General features: G+C 38.9%; 2 protein-coding genes across 2 annotated transcripts; both read right to left on the bottom strand.

The window, feature by feature from the left end:
• Positions 1 to 1,896: 1,896 nt before the first annotated feature.
• On the bottom strand, positions 1,897 to 4,805 carry LOC131310948 (cytochrome P450 78A5-like). The gene is made up of 2 exons (XM_058338225.1): positions 3,779 to 4,805; positions 1,897 to 2,608 (listed from the first exon to the last, which is right to left on the bottom strand). The coding sequence occupies exons 1-2, from the start codon at positions 4,751 to 4,753 to the stop codon at positions 2,000 to 2,002; spliced, it is 1,584 nt and encodes a 527-aa protein (XP_058194208.1). The 5' UTR covers positions 4,754 to 4,805; the 3' UTR covers positions 1,897 to 1,999.
• Positions 4,806 to 11,642: 6,837 nt separating this feature from the next.
• Positions 11,643 to 13,793, bottom strand: LOC131311001 (cytochrome P450 78A5-like). Its single transcript, XM_058338301.1, has 2 exons — positions 12,780 to 13,793; positions 11,643 to 12,251 (listed from the first exon to the last, which is right to left on the bottom strand). The coding sequence occupies exons 1-2, from the start codon at positions 13,752 to 13,754 to the stop codon at positions 11,643 to 11,645; spliced, it is 1,584 nt and encodes a 527-aa protein (XP_058194284.1). The 5' UTR covers positions 13,755 to 13,793.
• Positions 13,794 to 18,983: the final 5,190 nt, after the last annotated feature.

Raw genomic sequence — 18,983 nt, 5'->3', positions numbered from 1 at the left:
AGTGGTGGCGGTGGCGACGGCGTGGTAGGGGTGGTGTGGTAGTGGTGGCAGAGTGATGGTGGTGGTGAAGTGTACTAGTGGTGGGTGGTAATGGTTGTGGTGGTGGTAGCGTGGTGGTGGTGGTGAAGTGATAGTGGTCGGGGTGTAGTGGAGTAGCGGTGGTGGTAATGGTTGTGGTGGAGTAGTGGTGGTGTTGGTGGAGTGATGGTGGTAATGGTTGTGGTGGTGGTAGCGCGGTAGTGGTGGTAGTGGAATAGTGATGGTTGTGGTGGTGGTAGCGTGGTAGTGTGGTGATGGTGGTGGTGTTGGAGTGGTGGTAGTTGTGGTGGTGGTGGTGGTGTAGTGGTGGTGTTGTGGCGGTGGTGGCATCGTGGTAATAGTGGTAGGGATGGTGTGGTAGTGGAGTGGACTAGTGGTAGGCGGTAATGGTGGTGGTGGTAGCTTGGTGGCGGGGGTGAAGTGATGGTGGTGGAGGTGGAATGGAATGGACTAGTGGTGGTGGTAATGGTTGTGGTAGTGGTAGCGTCGTGGTGGTGGTAGTGGAGTAGTGGTGGTGGCAGCGGCAGCGGTGGTTGTGGTTGTGGTGGTGGTAGCGTGGTAGTGGAATAGTGATGGTTGTGGAGGCGACAGCGTGGTAACGGAGTAATGATGGTGGTGGTGGTGGTAGAGTGGTGGCGGTTGTGGTGGTGGAGTGCTGGCGGTTGTGGTGGTGGTGGTGGTGATGGTGGTGGTTGAATACAAGCATTTAAGAATTTAGCCAGAATTAAATAGCTCAAAGCTACTTAATTTTTATCAATTTTTTACACTATATTTTAAGTGGCACTTAATCTATTAAGAAATGTAAAATGTGGTTATCAAACTTACTTAATCACTTATTACTTAATTGTTTCAGTTTTAAGTGTTGAATATGTGATATCAAACAACCCCTAAGTCTTTACCAATATCCGATCGAGCTTATTTTTTATAGAGTTCTTTCAAAAAATATTTCAAACAAAATGAGCGGCTTAGATAATTTATTATGTTGGACCACGGGATGGGTACCACAGGACCCAACTATTTCGTTTCTAAAGTATTTTAAACACTAACATTATAAAAAAAAAGAAAAGAAGAAGATTGTCATACTATTTGCTGCAATATATACCATTGCCATATAGGGTAGGTTTACCGCTTTAGCTCTCCAAGTATAATTTTTTGGACATGGCAGTAAGTATAAAATTTAAAATGTCTCCCTTAAAAAGGAAATTTCGTCATTAGGGAAAAGAGATTTTGTTAGACAGTATTATTTTAATTTATGTGAGTATGCTCCTATTTTGAGATTTAATTTTAAAATTTTCATCCTAAAATGTAACCCGTTGAACATATTTTCTTTATTTCATTTTGTTTTTTATGAACATCTACTTTTTATTAACCCTCTTTCAGTGCACTCTAATTAGTGAAAATGATACACTGAAGGTTTAGTGATGTGAACAAATTGGTGGTTGAGTGAAATAAAGGCTTATAAAATGGGAGTTACAAGTGTAGAAACAAGAAGACCGTCATTTGAAATTGATTCTGTGTAATTAGTTTTATAAATAGATCTCTCATGTTCCAATACATTTGTGACCTGTTTCTTCAAAATCCTCAACATGCATCGAAAATGTTTGAATAAAAAAAAAATTACAAAACTAGAGTCCATTGAACTTCGAGAGAGCCCCCCCCCTTCCATAGCAACCAAGCACGACATGCAAATATGAATTTTAACCAAAAAAGGGGACACAAATGTAACAGAAAGCCATAATAAACCTACATGGAGTACTACTGCTTTGGATATATTTCATTTAGTCCAACAAAAACCGAGTACAATATTCATCAGACTAAAGAAAAAACCCATCCCTCCTTATCTTCCCAAGTCATGTAGTAAAACTTAATTATAATATGATCTCATCCATCTATAAAAGGTTTTTTTCAAAATTTTGGATGAGATCTAAACCGATCCACCTACGCCACCCGAGCATTTTCTTCAAAAAGCCCTAGCAACAGCCTTGCAAACCAAGGGGTTTTTCATTTCCATGGAGAGGTTCAGCACCTCAGACAAGTCCACCCCACCACCACCATCGGCAGCCACCCACTCGAAGCTCTGAAGCAACTGAGCCAGCCACAGATGAACCGTCGCCAACCCCATGGCTTTTCCGGGGCAAACCCTCCTCCCGGATCCGAATGGAGCCAGCCTGAGATCCGATCCCATGATCGCCACGTCCTCCCCCACGAAGCGTTCCGGTTTGAACTCGTTTGGTTCGGACCAGACCCGCTCGTCGTGGGTTATGGCCCACATGTTCACCATTGCTGTGGTGCCAGCGGGGACGAAGTGATCGCCGATTTTGGTGTCGTGGATGGCGAGGCGGGCCCAGGAGAGGAGCGGGCCCGGCGGGTGCATTCGGAGGGTTTCTTTGACAATAGCAAGGAGGTAAGGGAGATTCGGGAGGTCGGAATCGGACATGAGACGGGTTTTTCCAGCGACGGAGTCTATTTCAGATTGGGCTTTGGCTTGAATATCTGGGTGCAGAACCATTCTTGCAAGTATCCATTCCAATAGAATTGCCACTGTATCAGTCCCCCTGAAGATCATTTCCTGTGCAATAAACAAAATCCTTAGTACTTGAATAACAATATACTAGCAATGAACGTAGGTAGAGAAAATGCGAAGGGTACAAGTTGCTCAGCCACTCATAGCGTATCCGCCTATCCGGTCCTCTGATCCATTACGCCTTACTATACCGGTGCAATCCGATTCTCATGATCATTTGATACTTCTGCTAACGCTATGCATACATACAAGTGTGGCCCCCGCCACCGATATTTGATCTCACAGAGAACTTATGCACTTTTTCAATACTAATATTTGCTTCGATTTGTCAATTGAGGGATAATAAAGGTTTCTCAAAAGCATTTGGCATATATATTATAAAAGGAAAGGCGGTGAGGAAACAAATTCACGTGAAGACAACAACATTTCACTCTCGTCAAAGAGGCAAAACAGAAAAATGCATGTCCTATTCAGATTCGTTTAAAAAATAAACCAAATATAAGTACCACAGAGAGCCAAAGAATAAAAAGAGAGCAGAAAAAAGCTTTATTCAGATTATTCTAAAAAGACAAAAAAAAAAAAAATGATCTGTACCATCAAGAGACAAACTCCTTTTTCTTTTTCTTTTTGGTGAAAATCAAGAGACAAACAAGAGGGATAATATTATTCAAGATTCCCCTTGTATTGAATACCCAAAAAGGAATTTTAACAGACGTACATAAATAAATTGGGCCCAAACAGAAAGTGCAATGAGCCAATGACCCAGTAAAAGCATTTCAATCGCTTTCAAACAAAAGCACACCCATGTAAGGAAAAGTTTTTGGGTGCAAGTAGGTTACGGGACACGTCATACCCAGCGCGCATCTAAGTTCTCCAAACGTGTTTTGGAGGGCCAAGAATTGAGAGAGAGGGTGTTCGGATTTAGAACGTCCAAAATAAGTTTGGATGATTCGAATGCGCACCGGACACCACATGTCACATACCCTATTTCGCAGAAAAAAAAAAAACTGCGCCAGAATATATAAGAGGGACAAAAACACTCAGAATGCATGTGGATTAAACAACAATATACTCCCCCAACTACCCTTAGAATCATCTTATTAAATAGTAAATCAGAAACTTAGCGAAAACAAACCAAGCACATCATTGATCACCACAAGTTTAATCACGAGAATCCAAGTACTAGTAAGAGAGAAAAGGAGTAGAAAACCATACCCAAAGAACAGCAACCATGTCAGAGTCACTGAGCCTGTTTTCATTCTCCAAATCGAGCAAAACATCCACAAAATCTCCAGCACAATCCTCACCCAAGCCCCCACCGTTCTCAGCCCTCTCCGCCCTGTGCTCCTCAATGATCTTCCCAACAAACACATTCACTCTGCTGACCAGATCCCTGCACCTCTTCCTCACCCCTTGCAAATCCAGCCACCCCAGAACAGGAAAATGGTCGCTCCAGTTGAACGTCCCTAGCAACTCGTACCCTTCCCTAACCAGCCCTTCTAGCTCGAACCCATCGTCCATTTTCTCACTGAAATCGTAACATTTTCCGAAAACACTCATCATGACATTGTTCAGGGACCCGAAATGCAAAACCCTCTTGACCTCCACGACGCCGCTTCCAGACATCAGAGATTCTATTTCTTTAACCATGCAGGACCCGATTTTCTCCCGAAACCGCCCGAAATGAGCGATGCGTCTTGGGCTGAAGAGATGGGTGGCCGAGATCCTCCGCAAGTTCCTCCAGTACTCGCCGTAGGGAGCGAACCCCATGGCGCGGTGGAACAGGAGTTCATAGGCCGACTCCTTGACTGGCCGGTTCGCGAAGGCCGTGCTGTTGAGGATGTCCTTGGCCGTGTCGGGGTCGCTCGAGATGATGAAGCGAGTGAAGCCGATGGAGAAGGCCATCAGCTGGATGGCGCTGAGTTTGCGAGAGAGGTTGGAGAGGACTCTGTGGGTCAAGGAGGAGGTGAAGGCGAAGATTAGGCCGAGAAGGGGGAAGCCGGACGGGCCGGGGATGGGGTGGGCATGGCCAGGGCGAGGCTTGGAGAGGGCCCAGGCGAGGCCGCCGGGGAAAAGGCATAGGGAGAGAGCAGTGAAGAAGATGAGAGTGCAGAGGAAGAGAGGGATGGTGAGGATGGAGGAGGTGGAGTAGGTGTGGGGGATGAAGAAGGAGGAGTAGTCCGGTGACATTTTGGCAGGTTGGTTGTGGAGAGAGAGATAGATAGAGAGAGTTTGTGGGGAGAAGAGTGATGAGAGGGAAAGGGAAGGAGTGAGTCGTTTAAATAGGGAAAATGTTTGGGAAGGAATGGGGAAAATGTTTGGGAAGGTGTAGGTTTCTGGCATGAATGTGGACCACTAGGGTTCACTCTTAATAGTGTAGACCCCACACACAAGTTATTATTCTCTCTCTTCCAATTTATTTGTTCAATCTAAAAAATTCAATCTTTTTAGGAATCCCAATTATTATACCTAAAAAGATATAATTTTTCATAATTACCCATAACTTTTTAAAATTAGTTACTTTATTACGCTAAAGAAATGGCAAAAATAAAAAAAAGGGAATGCTAGGTTCAAAGAAAACTTACCCCAAAAGTACCCCGAAAACAGCAAATAATGGTTGAGAATCACTTTGATGATTGTATCACACACATCAAAGTGAATTTCAACCATTAGTTCATCTTTTCGGGGTAGTTTCGGGATAAATTTTTTTTATCCATAGCATTTCTGATAAAAAAATGATTCAATTAGAAGTCAAATGGACAAATATTTTGGGACACGTAAAGTAAAAAAGTGAAAAAATAAATCGGGACGGAGGGAAAATGTACCAAATCTCCTGATTTTCATGTACCAAAGTGTTTTGAGCCGTGGGATCTTGTTTTAAAATTTTAGGATATAAAAAAAGTTGCATGTAATCGAATGACTAAAATAAATGAAAACAGAGGTGAAAAAAACAGATGATTTGATCTCCTCGCTAATTTACTAAATTTTCTCTAAATCCCACTTATATATACCATCTTGAAAAAAAAAAGAGAAAATAAAATACAAATAAGGTTTAAAATGACTTCATGATATTATAATCGGATTATTGACATGTAGGACCTCTACTCCTCTTTTCATCACATATGCGTGTGTTTCCGACACATTTGTGTGGTCTCACCTAGAGAGGTTTGGGAACAACATGTCCTTCCACATGGGGCCAGCCATTGAATAATTTTTCAACTCAATCAAATTATTCTTAGATCTGTAATGCTTGTACCAGGAAATAAAATCATGAAGAAGAATACTTGTCAATTAAAGCCTAATTAATGAAAATAAGAGAAAGGAATCAAAGCGGAAAGAAATCACCAAAACATGGAATTGGATCTCATTACCAAATATAAAAGATAATGTGGAATATAATCACATATGAAAAAGGAAAATCAATTAAATTCAAATAAGCATTATACTCCCCTTTTTGTTAATGTCAGTCCCCTCTGTGTCTATATAAGATGATTTGTTTTGTAAGAGAATGAGAGTGAGGCAAAATCAATTCCCTTAATTTTACGGGCATTTTGTCAAGTCCTAAAATTAGAGGGACATCCTACTTTTATGAGAACCTAAAATTCAAAATATTTTTAACCACCCTCATAAATCTCATTATATATAGAAGTCACACTTAAGTAAACCTTAATTTAGATTTGTCAAATTTTAAAAATGCTAATTACGAGTGGATCGTATATTTTTAGAGACCGATAATTATGTTTGTTAGGAGCGCAAATTCAAAATATTCTTAAGATGTTTAATACAAGTAGTTATGTTAACTCAATATGCATGTCAAAAAACCAGTTTCATAGGAGTCTGAGATTTGTCAGAATAGTAAGGGGACCTTGGTGATAAATTAATGTTTTTCCATTTTTATATGTTCTTTTTACTTTCTTTAGATTCATGTCAATATTTTTGGATTACTCATTCGTCTCGACTAGAAGAGCCTAAAAAACTTGAAATTATTATTACAAAAAACAAACGGTCTTGCTACTGTCAGCCCATTGGGCTGACGATAAACACATTAAAAGATAAGAAAAATACGTATTTCTGTTTTCCAAAAACAAAAAGGAGCTTATGAAAGGGAATTTTTTTGGAAACTAATGTCTTCGCCTATCATCTTGTTTGCAACTTTGATCCATACTCTCTGATTTTTCTCTTCGAGACGAATGATTGATCGCATAAAAATTTCACAAAACAAAACAAATAAGAATAAATAATACCGATAGTTTTTAAGAGACTAAATTGAAACTCACCCTAGGCTAATTTAAACGCTAAATAGAAGGGTATAATAGTACTCATACTAAGGCTCCGTTCCGGCAATGTTTTTATTTGTATTATTCATTTTTCACTTTACGAGAAAGGTCATCTAGGTTTTTGAATCCAATACATAACCAACGGTCTAAATTTATCTCCTCTTTATGCATAAATCTCCACCTTTTCATTCTATAAAATGGCATTTTGTAGTTTGTTAAAATCTCTTCATGGTATCTTTGTTTCAAAAAGAAATGATATCTCGAGTGATTTTATTTGATTGGTAATGTTTTATTTTTTCTTATAGCTATACTCTTGATTTAAGTGTTTTATGGAAAGTAGTGCATTTGCTAACAAATCAACATAAATAAAAAAACGGAACGTTGCCTATAATTAGGTTCCAATAGTATACAAATGGTTGGTGGGATCAAAAGAGTCTTACAAAATCATTTCAGCCATTCATTTTATTTAAACTTTTTTTTTTATGAAGAGTTTATAAAAATCAGCTCAATCAGTTAATTAACGATAAGGACTTGAATAAATTCATACGATTTTTGGTCCCTGCAAACTGTGAAATACTTCAACTCCATCTTTAAAGAGAGGGATGATATCAGACCTACTCTAGGTGGTGTCTTCCATAGAAGATTAAATGGAAACTTGTCGGCAGAGATGGAAACACATTTTGAAGCAGCAGAAATTTCTTTGGCCCTAAAGAGCTGCAGTTCACTCAAAGCACCTGGGCCAGACGGATTTAATTTCTCTTTCTTTAAGAAAGCATGGTCTTTCATGAAAAAGGATGTCCTGGATTTTTTTGCGGAGTTCCACTCCAATGCCAAACTAGCTTCAGGTATTAACTCTACTTTCCTAGCTTTAATACCTAAGGTTGATGGACCCTTAAAGTTTCAGGAATTCAGACCAACAAGTATGGTGGGTGGCTTATACAAATTGTTGGCAAAGGTTTTAGCAAACAGACTCAAGAAGACTCTTCCAGTTCTGATTGGAGAAGCTCAAACAGCGTTTGTCAATGGTAGACAAATTCTCGACGGGGTCTTGATAGCAAATGAGGTAATCCATCACTGGAAGCATAGTCACCAAAGCGGTCTGATCCTAAAACTTGATTTTGAAAAGGCGTATGATACTGTAAATTGGGAGTTTCTTATGGATATGTTGCACAAGGTGGGTTTTGGAGTCAAATGGTGCTCATGGGTGAAGGAATGTATCTCATCTGTCTCCTTTTCTGTGCTTATAAATGGTTCTGCTACTAATGAGTTCAAATCCCAAAGAGGTATAAGACAGGGAGACCCTTTATCCCCTTTTCTTTTTACCATAGTGGCTGAAGCCTTGAATGTTCTAATGGAGAGGGCAAAGGAAGTGGGGCTGATTAATGGCGTGAGTATTGGGAATGAGGGTCTTATTCTAACACATCTCCAATATGCAGATGACACCATCATTTTCTGCAGTAACAACATAGAGGAAGTCAGTAATATCAAAAGAATTGTGAGATGTTTTCAGCTGCTGTCCGGACTTAAAGTAAACTTCTCGAAGAGCGTAATGTGTGGCGTAGGCATTCCAGAAGCCACTCTTACCCAAATGGCCAACATAATGGGTTGTAAAGTGGACAAACTTCCTCTGAAGTACCTTGGACTTCCTTTAGGTGCAAGCCCAAGAAGAATTAGTACATGGCAGCCTATTGTGGATAGGATAAAGCAGAAACTTTCTACATGGAAAGGGAGGCGCACGACCAAAGGGGGTAAATTAACTCAGATTAAATCATCTCTCAGCAATTTACCTATCTACTTTATGTCTTTGTTCAAAATGCCTATTGCTGTGGCCAAGTCAATTGAGAAAATTCAAAGGCAATTCTTCTGGGGAGACACATTGGAGGAAAAGAAGTTACACCTGGTAAAATGGAGCTGCTTGACAAAAAGTAGGAAAAGGGGTGGTTTAGGTATCAAGAGACTTCTGGATCACAACTTATCTCTCCTTGCGAAATGGTGGTGGAGATTCCACAAGGAGAAAGGAGCTTTATGGCATAAGGTGATCTCTATGAAGTACGGGCTAGATTATCGTGAATGGTTACCGCAGGTCCCAGTGCCTTCAAGATCGTCAACTGTTTGGAAAGATATTTGTTCAGTGGGCGATATCTCCTCGAAATTTGGCAAGTTCCTTCATGACGGTTTCAAGATTGAGGTAAAATCGGGTAACCTAACAAAATTCTGGGAGCATAAGTGGCTTGGGGAGACTCCTCTTAACAGCCAATATCCTAGACTTTATGCGGCATCCTTACAACAAGATACCAGAATTGCTGACATAGGACAGAGCTCAACACTCGGCTGGTGGTCACTTAATTTCAGATGGGACTTATTCGATAGGGAGAAGGCGAGTTTGCTTCAGTTACAACACAAGCTAGCAGAGATCAACTTAGTAAGGGATCTAGATGACAGGCTGCTATGGACCAAGGACAAGAGCAACTCTTTCTCTGTAGGATCAGCCTACACCAAATGGGAGGAACTCAATTGTTATGAAGATTCAAACCTTCATCGTATTTGGAAGAACCTCTCCCCCCCTAAAGTGGAGGTGTTTGTTTGGATGGCGGCTCAAGACAAAATTGCTTCGAGATCTGTTTTGGCAAATCGAGGATTAATTTTTGATGAAGGGGCACAAGAGTGCCCCCTCTGTGCAGAGACTTGTGAAACCCCAAGACACCTACTACTCCACTGCAGATTCTCGTGGGAAGTGTGGACAGGTATATTGAGGTGGTGGGGCGTTCTCTGGATCTGTCCTCCAACAATTATGGACTTCATAGCAATATGGTTCAACAACTCTTTCAAAAACCTGGAAAAGAAATGTTGGGAATCAATTTTGTTCGCAGGTTTATGGTCAATCTGGACTACCAGAAATGAGGTTATCTTCAATAACAAGCATCCGGATGTTGCGGAAGTTGTGGACTTGATCAAAACTAGAGTGGCATTTTGGATCAAGGCAAAGTTTAATGTTACGGAATACTCAGTGGAAGACTTCAAAAGGGGCATAGAGGTGATAAGGCGTAAGAAGATTTGACGGTAGAATTTTGGGAGTGTTGTGATTTCTATGTTTTGCACCTCCAACTGACCTGTTGGAAGTGTCCCCTTTGTTTTTTTTCGTTTCCTCTTTGCCATTTGGTCTCCTGCTCTTTTTTTGGGGTGGGACCTATGTGGCCTCCTCTCTCGATGTACCCTTGTCGAGCTCAATAAAAAATTTTCTTTTGCCGAGCAAAAAAAAAAAATTGTGAATCAGAAATTAATTGAATTAATTTAATAAAGGACTTTATAGATTAAAAAGAAGGGTGATTTTTTTTTATTAGATTTTTTTTTGCATTTGTTCATTTTGCATCAAACTTTTGTGACTTATTGATTCGTCTCGACGAAAGGAATCGGAAAAGTAAAAAAATTTGATCGAAACTCATAAGTTTAAAGACAAAAAGAAGTCAATAAGACAACTTTTTTTACTTAATCTTTTTTTTTTTTTAAATTATGAGTTTTGATCAAATTTTTTTACTTTTTTGATTCCTTTCGCCGAGACGAATCAATAAGTCACAAAAGTTTGACGCAAAACTAACAAATGCGAAAAAAAATTGAATAAAGAAAAAAAAAGTTACTGTTTGACTTTTGAAGCCAAATGAGCCATAAGTCTTTACTGATATCCGATCGAGTTTATTTTTTACAGAGTGCTTTCAAAAAATATTTTAAATAAAATTAACGGTTTAGATAATTTATTATGGTGGACCACGGGATGGGTCCCATAGGACCCAAATATTTCGTTTCTAAAGTATTTTAAACCCTAACGTTATCAAAAAAAAGAAAAAGATTGTCCTACTATTGGCTGCAATATATACCATTGCCATATAGGGTAGGTTTTACATGACCTTTAGCTCTCCAAGTATAATTATTTGGATATGGCAGTAAGTAAAAAATTTAAAATAATGTCTCCCTCAAAAAGGAATGTTCTTCATTGAGGAAAAGAAATTTTGTTAGACAGTAGGCATTATTTCAATTTATGGTGAGTATGCTTCTATTTTGAGATTTAATTTCAAATTTTCATCCTAAAATGTAACCCGTTGAACACATTTTCTTTATTTCATTTTGTTTTTTATGAACATCGATCTACTTCCCTATTCACCCTCTTTCAATGCACTCTAATTAGTGAAAATGATACACTGAAAGGTTTAGTGATGTGAACGAATTGGTGATTGAGTGAAATGAATTGAAGGTGTATAAAGTAGGAGTTACAAGTGTAGAGACGAGAAGACTGCAGCTGTGGTGCGTCATTCCAAATTGCGGTGAGCCGGTGATTCTGTGTATATTTTTATAAATAGATCATGTTCCAATATATTTGTGACCAGTTTCTTTAAAACCCTCAACATCGAAAATGGTTGAATAAAGAAAATTACAAGACTAGATTCCATTGAACTTAGAGAGAGCCCCCTTCCATAGCAACCAAGCATGACATGCAAATATGAACTTAAAAAAAAAAAGGGACACAAATATAACACAAAGCCATAATAAACCTGCATGGAGTACTACTGCTTTGGATATTTTATTTAGTCCAACAGAAACTTTATTTTTTTTTGAAAGGATCGTCCAACAAAAACTGAGTACAATATTCATCAGACTAAAGAAAAAACCCATCCCTCCTTAGCTTCCTAGTCATGTAGTAAAACTTAGAAATAATTAATAATATGATCTCTCCATATATAAAGTTGTTTTGCAAAATTTTGGATGAGATCTAAACCGATCCACCTACGCCACCCGAACATTAATTTTCTTCAACAAGCCCTAGCAACAGCCTTGCAAACCAAGGGGTTTTTCATTTCCATAGAGAGGTTCAGCACCTCAGACAAGTCCACACCACCACCACCATCGGAAGCCACCCACTCGAAGCTCTGAAGCAACTGAGCCAACCATAGATGAACCGTTGCCAGCCCCATGGCTTTTCCGGGGCAAACCCTCCTCCCGGATCCAAACGGAGCCAGCCTGAGATCCGATCCCATGATCGCCACGTCCTCCCCCACGAAGCGTTCCGGTTTGAACTCATTTGGTTCGGACCAAACCCGCTCGTCGTGGGTTATGGCCCACATGTTCACCATTGCTGTGGTGCCTGCAGGGATGAAGTGATCGCCGATTTTGGTGTCGTGGATGGCGAGGCGGGCCCAGGAGAGGAGCGGGCCCGGCGGGTGCATTCGGAGGGTTTCTTTGACAATGGCAAGGAGGTAAGGGAGATTTGGGAGGTCGGAATCGGACACGAGACGGGTTTTTCCAACAACGGAGTCTATTTCAGATTGGGCTTTGGTTTGAATATCTGGGTGCATAACCATTCTTGCAAGTATCCATTCCAATAGAATTGCCACTGTATCAGTCCCCCTGAAGATCATTTCCTGCATGTGCAATAAACAAAATCCTTGATACTTGAATAACAATATACTAGCAATGAACATAGGTAGAGGAAATGCGAAGGGAATTTAAATATTAGCTACTACATAGCGGATCCGGTCCTCTGATACGCTACGCCTCGCTATATTGATGCTATCCAATTCCCCACGATCATTTGATATTTCCGCTAATGCTACGCACACATATAAGTGTGGCCCCCGCTACGAATATTTGACCACACAGAGAACTTTATTATGCACTTTTTCAAAACTTATAGTACTATTTGCTTGTATTTGTCAACTGAGGGATGGAAAGGGTACCCATAAGGATAAAATCCGAGATAGACGGAAAAAGGTTTCTCAAAAGTATTTGGTATATTCTAAAAGCAAAGGCGGTGAGGAAACAAATCCACTAGAAGACAAATAACATTTCACTCTCGTCAAAGAGGCAAAACAGAAAAATGCATGTATTATTCAGATTCTTCTAAAAAGCAACCATGTAGTAAAAGAGAGAAAAGGAGCAGAAAACCATACCCAAAGAACAGCAACCATGTCAGAGTCACTGAGCCTGTTCTCATTCTCCAGATCGAGCAAAACATCGACAAAATCACCAGCACAATCCTCGCCCAAACTGCCACCGTTTTTAGCCCTCTCTACCCTGTGCTCCTCAATGATCTTTCCAACAAACACATTCACTCTGCCGACCAAATTCCTGCACTTCTTCCTCACCCCTTGCAAATCCAGCCACCCCAAAACAGGAAAATGGTCGCTCCAGTTGAATGTCCCCAGCAACTCGTACCCTTCGCTGACCAGTCCTTCTAGCTCGAACCCATCACCCATTTTCTCACTAAAATCGTAACATTTTCCGAAAACGCTCATCATGACATTGTTCAGGGACCCGAAATGCAAAACCCTCTTGACCTCAACTATGTCGCTTCCTGACATCAGAGATTCTATTTCTTTAACCATGCGGGACCCGATGTTCTCCCGAAACCGCCCGAAATTAGCGATGCGTCTCGGGCTGAAGAGATGGGTGGCCGAGATCCTCCTCAGGTTCCTCCAGTACTCACCGTAGGGAGCAAACCCCATGGCGCGGTGGAATAGGAGCTCGTAGGCCGACTCCTTGACGGGCCGATTCGCGAAGGCCGAGCTGTTGAGGATGTCCTTGGCCGTGTCGGGGTCGCTCGAGATGATGAAGCGAGTGAAGCCGATGGAGAAGGCCATCAGCTGGATGGCGCTGAGTTTGCGAGAGAGGTTGGAGAGGACTCTGTGGGTCAAGGAGGAGGTGAAGGCGAAGACTAGGCCGAGGAGGGGGAAGCCGGATGGGCCGGGGATGGGGTGGGCTTGGCCGGGGCGAGGCTTGGAGAGGGCCCAGGCGAGGCCGCCGGGGAAGAGGCATAGGGAGAGAGCGGTGAAGAAGATGAGAGTGCAGAGGAAGAGAGGGATGGTGAGGACGGAGGAGGTGGAGTAGGTGTGGGGGATGAAGAAGGAGGAGTAGTCCGGTGACATTTTGGCAGGTTGGTTGTGGAGAGAGAGAGAGAGATTGTGGGGAGAAAGTGATGAGAGGGAAGAGGAAGAAGTGAGTTGTTTAAATAGGGAAGGGGAATGTTAGGTACAAAAAAAAATTTATCCCGAAAGTACTCCGAAAACAGTAATTAATGGTTGAGAATCACTTTGATGATTATGTCACACACATCAAAGTGAATTTCAACCACTAGTTGATCTTTTCGGAGTACTTTCGGGATAAATTTTTTTTGTCCCTAGCATTGGAAAATGAAAATTCGTCCCTTTGGGGAGGCGTAGGTTTCGGGCACACATTGTGGGGTTCACCCTTAAGCTTGTAGACACCTCACACAAGTTATTATTCCTTCTGTTCAAATTGTTTTGTCCAATCTCGAAAATTCAACGTTTTTAGGAAACTCAATAATTACATCTAAAAAAATACTACAACTTTTCACATTATCCTCAAATTTTTTTTTAAAAAAAAGTTACTTTATTCCACTAAAGAAATAGCAAAAGGAAAAAATTAAAATAAGAACAATACTTGTCAATTAAGCCTAATTAATGAAAATAAGAGAAAGGAATCAAAGCGGAAAGAAATCACCAAAACATTGAATTGGATCTCATTACCAAATATAAAAGATAATGTTGAATATAATCACGAGTTTGGCTCCTCTCCAATTCATGAGGGATTGGAGAATCCTCCAATTTTAATCTAACGGCTAAGAATATAACATTGAACACAACTTATCCAAAGGATATGACCCTTAAGCTTGTAGACACCTCACACAAGTTATTATTCTTTCTGTTCAAATTGTTTTGTCCAATCTCGAAAATTCAACGTTTTTAGGAAACTCAATAATTACATCTAAAAAAATACTACAACTTTTCACATTATCCTCAAATTTTTTTTTAAAAAAAAGTTACTTTATTCCACTAAAGAAATAGCAAAAAGGAAAAAATTAAAATAAGAACAATACTTGTCAATTAAGCCTAATTAATGAAAATAAGAGAAAGGAATCAAAGCGGAAAGAAATCACCAAAACATTGAATTGGATCTCATTACCAAATATAAAAGATAATGTTGAATATAATCACGAGTTTGGCTCCTCTCCAATTCATGAGGGATTGGAGAATCCTCCAATTTTAATCTAACGGCTAAGAATATAACATTGAACACAACTTATCCAAAGGATATGAGGATGAGCACACATAATTATTCCCCGCCCCCCCCCCCCCACACACACACACACACACACACACACACACACTTTCTCTCTCCCCCATTGACAATTTTGTTTTATGCATAAGCTATTTCAACTACTGCTTCATCACTACTCCATCCGCTTTAAAATGTTTGTCCGGTCCGCAAAATTACAACTTAAAATTATACATTTTATTTAAAAAAAATTTCAAACTTTTTAAACCAATCAAAAGATTTCATTGTACATAGTAAATTGTTTAAAAAAACTGGAATTTTTCTTGAAAAAAGTGTATTATTTTTAAGATCTCCTTTTACGGATCGAAAAAATATTTTGGGACGAGAGGAGTAGTTCACAATTTTGCCATAGGAAAACATGGCCGCTAACTGATTTTTGTTGATCGGCTATGATGATTAAAGATTTGAGAGTTAGGGCTGGGGTATCGCAGGGAAGGGGTAGTGGGCATTAGCGATGGATTCATCAGAGGAGAGAAAAGGGAACGGAAGAGGCGAAAAACAATGGTGATGGCTAGTGGAGGGTTGGACGGAAATGGAGGAAAGGGGCAGTGATGGTGTTTGGAATAATGAAATGGAAGTGAAAATATTCGGTGTTTTGCTGGATGACAAGGATTATGTGTCCATTAATAATCTTGGCCGTTAGATTTTATAATTGCCATGTGTCGCCTTATTAATAGGACTTGAGGATCCTCCAATCCCTCATGGATTGAAGAGGAGCCAAACTCTATTATGAAAAAGGAAAATCAATTAAATTCAAATAAGCATTATATTATTTCCCCTTTTTGATTGTGAGGCAACAGCCATATTTTTAGGAGATCCCATTCATTTTAACTTGGTTATCAATGCATGCAAATTAATTATGCATGTGTGTATTTAATTTTACGGGCATTTTGTGAAGTCCTAAAATTAGAGGGATTATTCTACAAATTCTATATATCGTCCTACTTTTATGAGAACCTAAATTCAAAATATTCTTAACTACCCTCATAAATCTCATTATATATAGAGGTCACACTTTAGTACGTAAAACTTAATTTAGATTTTTCAATATCAAAATGCTAATTACGAGTGGATCGTATATTTTTAGAGACCGATAATTATGTTTGTTAGGAGCGCAAACTTAATTATCCAAGATGTTTAATACTTGTTGTTAGGTTAACTCAATATGCATGTCAAAAAATCAGTTTCATAGTATGAGATTTATCCGAATAACAAGGGGACCTTAGTGATAAATTAATATTTTGCTATTTTTATACTCTGTTCTTTTATTTTCTCTAGATTCTCGTCAATATTTTCGGATTACTAATTTGTCTTAACTAGAAGAGCCTAAAAAGCTTGAAATTATTATTACCAAAAATAAAAAGGAGCTTATGAAAGGGATTTTTTTTTTGGAAATTAACGTCTTCACCTATCATCTTGTTTGCAATTTTGATCAACACTCTCTGATTTCTCTCTCTCATCGAGATGAATGATTGATCGCATAAAAATTTCAAAAAACAAAACAAATAAGAATAAATAATACCGATAGCTTTTAAGGGACTAAATTGAAACTTACGTACGCTATGCTAATTTAAACGCTAAATAGAAGGGTATAATAGTACTCGTACTCCTTTCTGATAAGGTTTTTATTTTGTATTATTCATTTGTCACTATTCGAGATAGGCCATTCTATCATAATAGATTACCTTTAACTCAAACAATGAGTATTATTTACGGTATATTTTTGTCCGTGGAACACAACTTAAAGAGGAAGAAAAATGCTAAGGAACCGAGATTTGTCCTCAGAATGCTACTAGTACTTAGGCCCCGTTCTACTAACAATTTTTTTCACTTATTTTTTTTATTTTTTTTGGTTTTGTCCTTATTTGAATTTTTTTCGCGTTTGTTCGTTTTGCGCCAATTTTTTTGACCTTTTGATTCGTATCGAATGGGAAAAGTAAAAAAATTAACTTTTACCCTAATATTTTGAGCAATGACCTCTTGTAAGTAAACTTTTTTCACTTTTTCTTGTTGAGAGGAATGAAAAGATCAAAAAAATTTGGCTTAAAATGAACATTTGCGAAAAAAATTCAAATAAGAACAATACGGCATGCTAATGGAACACCATCTTAACCAATGGTAATTATGGTAGCTTCACAAGCTGACCGTGGTTAAATAGGAAGGGTGCTACAGTTCCCAATCCCAAAGGGATCTCGATCGGATCCCGATGCTCCGCTGGGCCCATTTCGGCCACTGGACGGCCGATTCGAGCAGTCCAAAATTTCTAAAAAAAAATGAGCGCGCTTACATGAGAATCAACAATATCTGATATGTGTAGGTGCTCGATCAAAACACTTCATGTTTTTGCATATATATATATGTATGTATGTATGTATGTATGTATGTATCCGTAGACTTTTCGGTTAAATAGGAACGACCAGCCATCCAGCTGGCGTGAAGCAGTGAAGCCTCTGTAGCTGCGTGAACCATGTTCCCGTTGGGACGCGAGGCAGGTGACAATGGCTGGTTTCGTGCTTTTTACGTACTGTTCTGTTCTGTTCTGCGCGTGATAGGTTTTCCTTGGAAAATTGTTCAGGGCCGTTGCAGTTTTCTTTAAAAAATGACTTGTAGAAAACCAACATAATTTGAAGTTCAAAAATTATTACGTAAATAATTTTTTTATCAATATAGATCTTATTTGATAGATCTTATTGAGATATTTTAAACGGTGCAAAAAAAAATTAAAAATTTATTTTTTATTTTCATTATATTTAAACTTGAAATTACCTTCTTTTTAAAAAAAGAAGGTTTAAAATGAAAGCGTAACGGCAATCACCCTTGGGCACCGCAACGTGTTGCAGATTCTTTTTCTACCTAATAGGTTTTCATTAAAAAAATAAGTACTTATTCTCATTTAACGAGACATATCATTCTCTCATAGTACATCATATTTAATTCAAAAAATAAATACTTATTTTGAAAAAGTGGAACACACTCTTAGTACATGCATACATGACCATCTGACGCTAGGGCTACTAAAGGCCGATGGTTGTGTACCTAGACTTTTTATTTTCTACCACCCATTTGTGTGATTCCATCGAAATAAAGTGTAAGAGCTCATACAAACGTGTGGTAGAAAATAATTCTGGGATATATACCATCACGTGGTGCTCCTACAATGATTCCAAGTACTCCGAAAATGTTTCAAAACAACGGTTCAGATTTTTTTTTGGAGTATGTAGCATTGCTCCGTGCTCGTGAGGCAAGGAATAATTTTAGTCGTTTTAATTTGTGGAGAGAGAGAGAGCAAGTACTCCATAAAGACAGTGGGCGTTCCGCTTTCTTTTTAAACTTTTTTTTTCAAAAATAATGTAATTTTAAGTTCAAATATAATTAAAATGAAAAATAATTTTCAATTTTTTTTGCACCGTTTAAAAGATCTCAATGAAATGTAGCAAACATGATCCATATTGATAAAAAAAATATTTGTGTAAACACATATTTTTGAGCTTGAAATTACCTTTCTTTTCTAAAAGTTCTTTTTCCAAAAAATCGGAACACACCCAGTGAATATTGAATAGAGCAGCAAAAAGGCTGCAGGTTTTATTGGGATGACCGACTCAGTCCCCGATACGGCGGCGCCATTATAGTATTCTGGTTTCGGTGACTGTGACTCAACCTTTTTCTTTTGGTTTACTTTTGCGCAACTGTTCGATGATTCATATTCGGCGTATCAACGGAAACGGAAAAGAAACCGACCAAATACACTGACGGCGGGAACTGATGGCCACGGGAACCACTTCAGACCTGCACGCATGTGAATACTAATTATTATAGAAAACAAGGTTGTTTCCTTTTCGTATATGAATTCAAAAAAGATTGTTTCCTTTTTAAATTTCAGAAAATTAAGCTAAAAAGAAACAACTTAAAAGCAAATATTAAATTAAATGTGAAAAAATCAACTTTAGAGGAAAATTAATTTATTGAGTTGATTTAAATTCAAAAAGATAATCAAGTGTTTACACCCAATTTTGGCCAAA

The sequence above is a fragment of the Rhododendron vialii genome, chromosome 12a (genome assembly GCF_030253575.1).
Source record: "Rhododendron vialii isolate Sample 1 chromosome 12a, ASM3025357v1".
Lineage (NCBI taxonomy): Eukaryota > Viridiplantae > Streptophyta > Magnoliopsida > Ericales > Ericaceae > Rhododendron > Rhododendron vialii.
The sequence above is the reverse complement of the archived record's forward strand: the minus strand, read 5'-3'. Positions and strand labels throughout refer to the sequence as shown.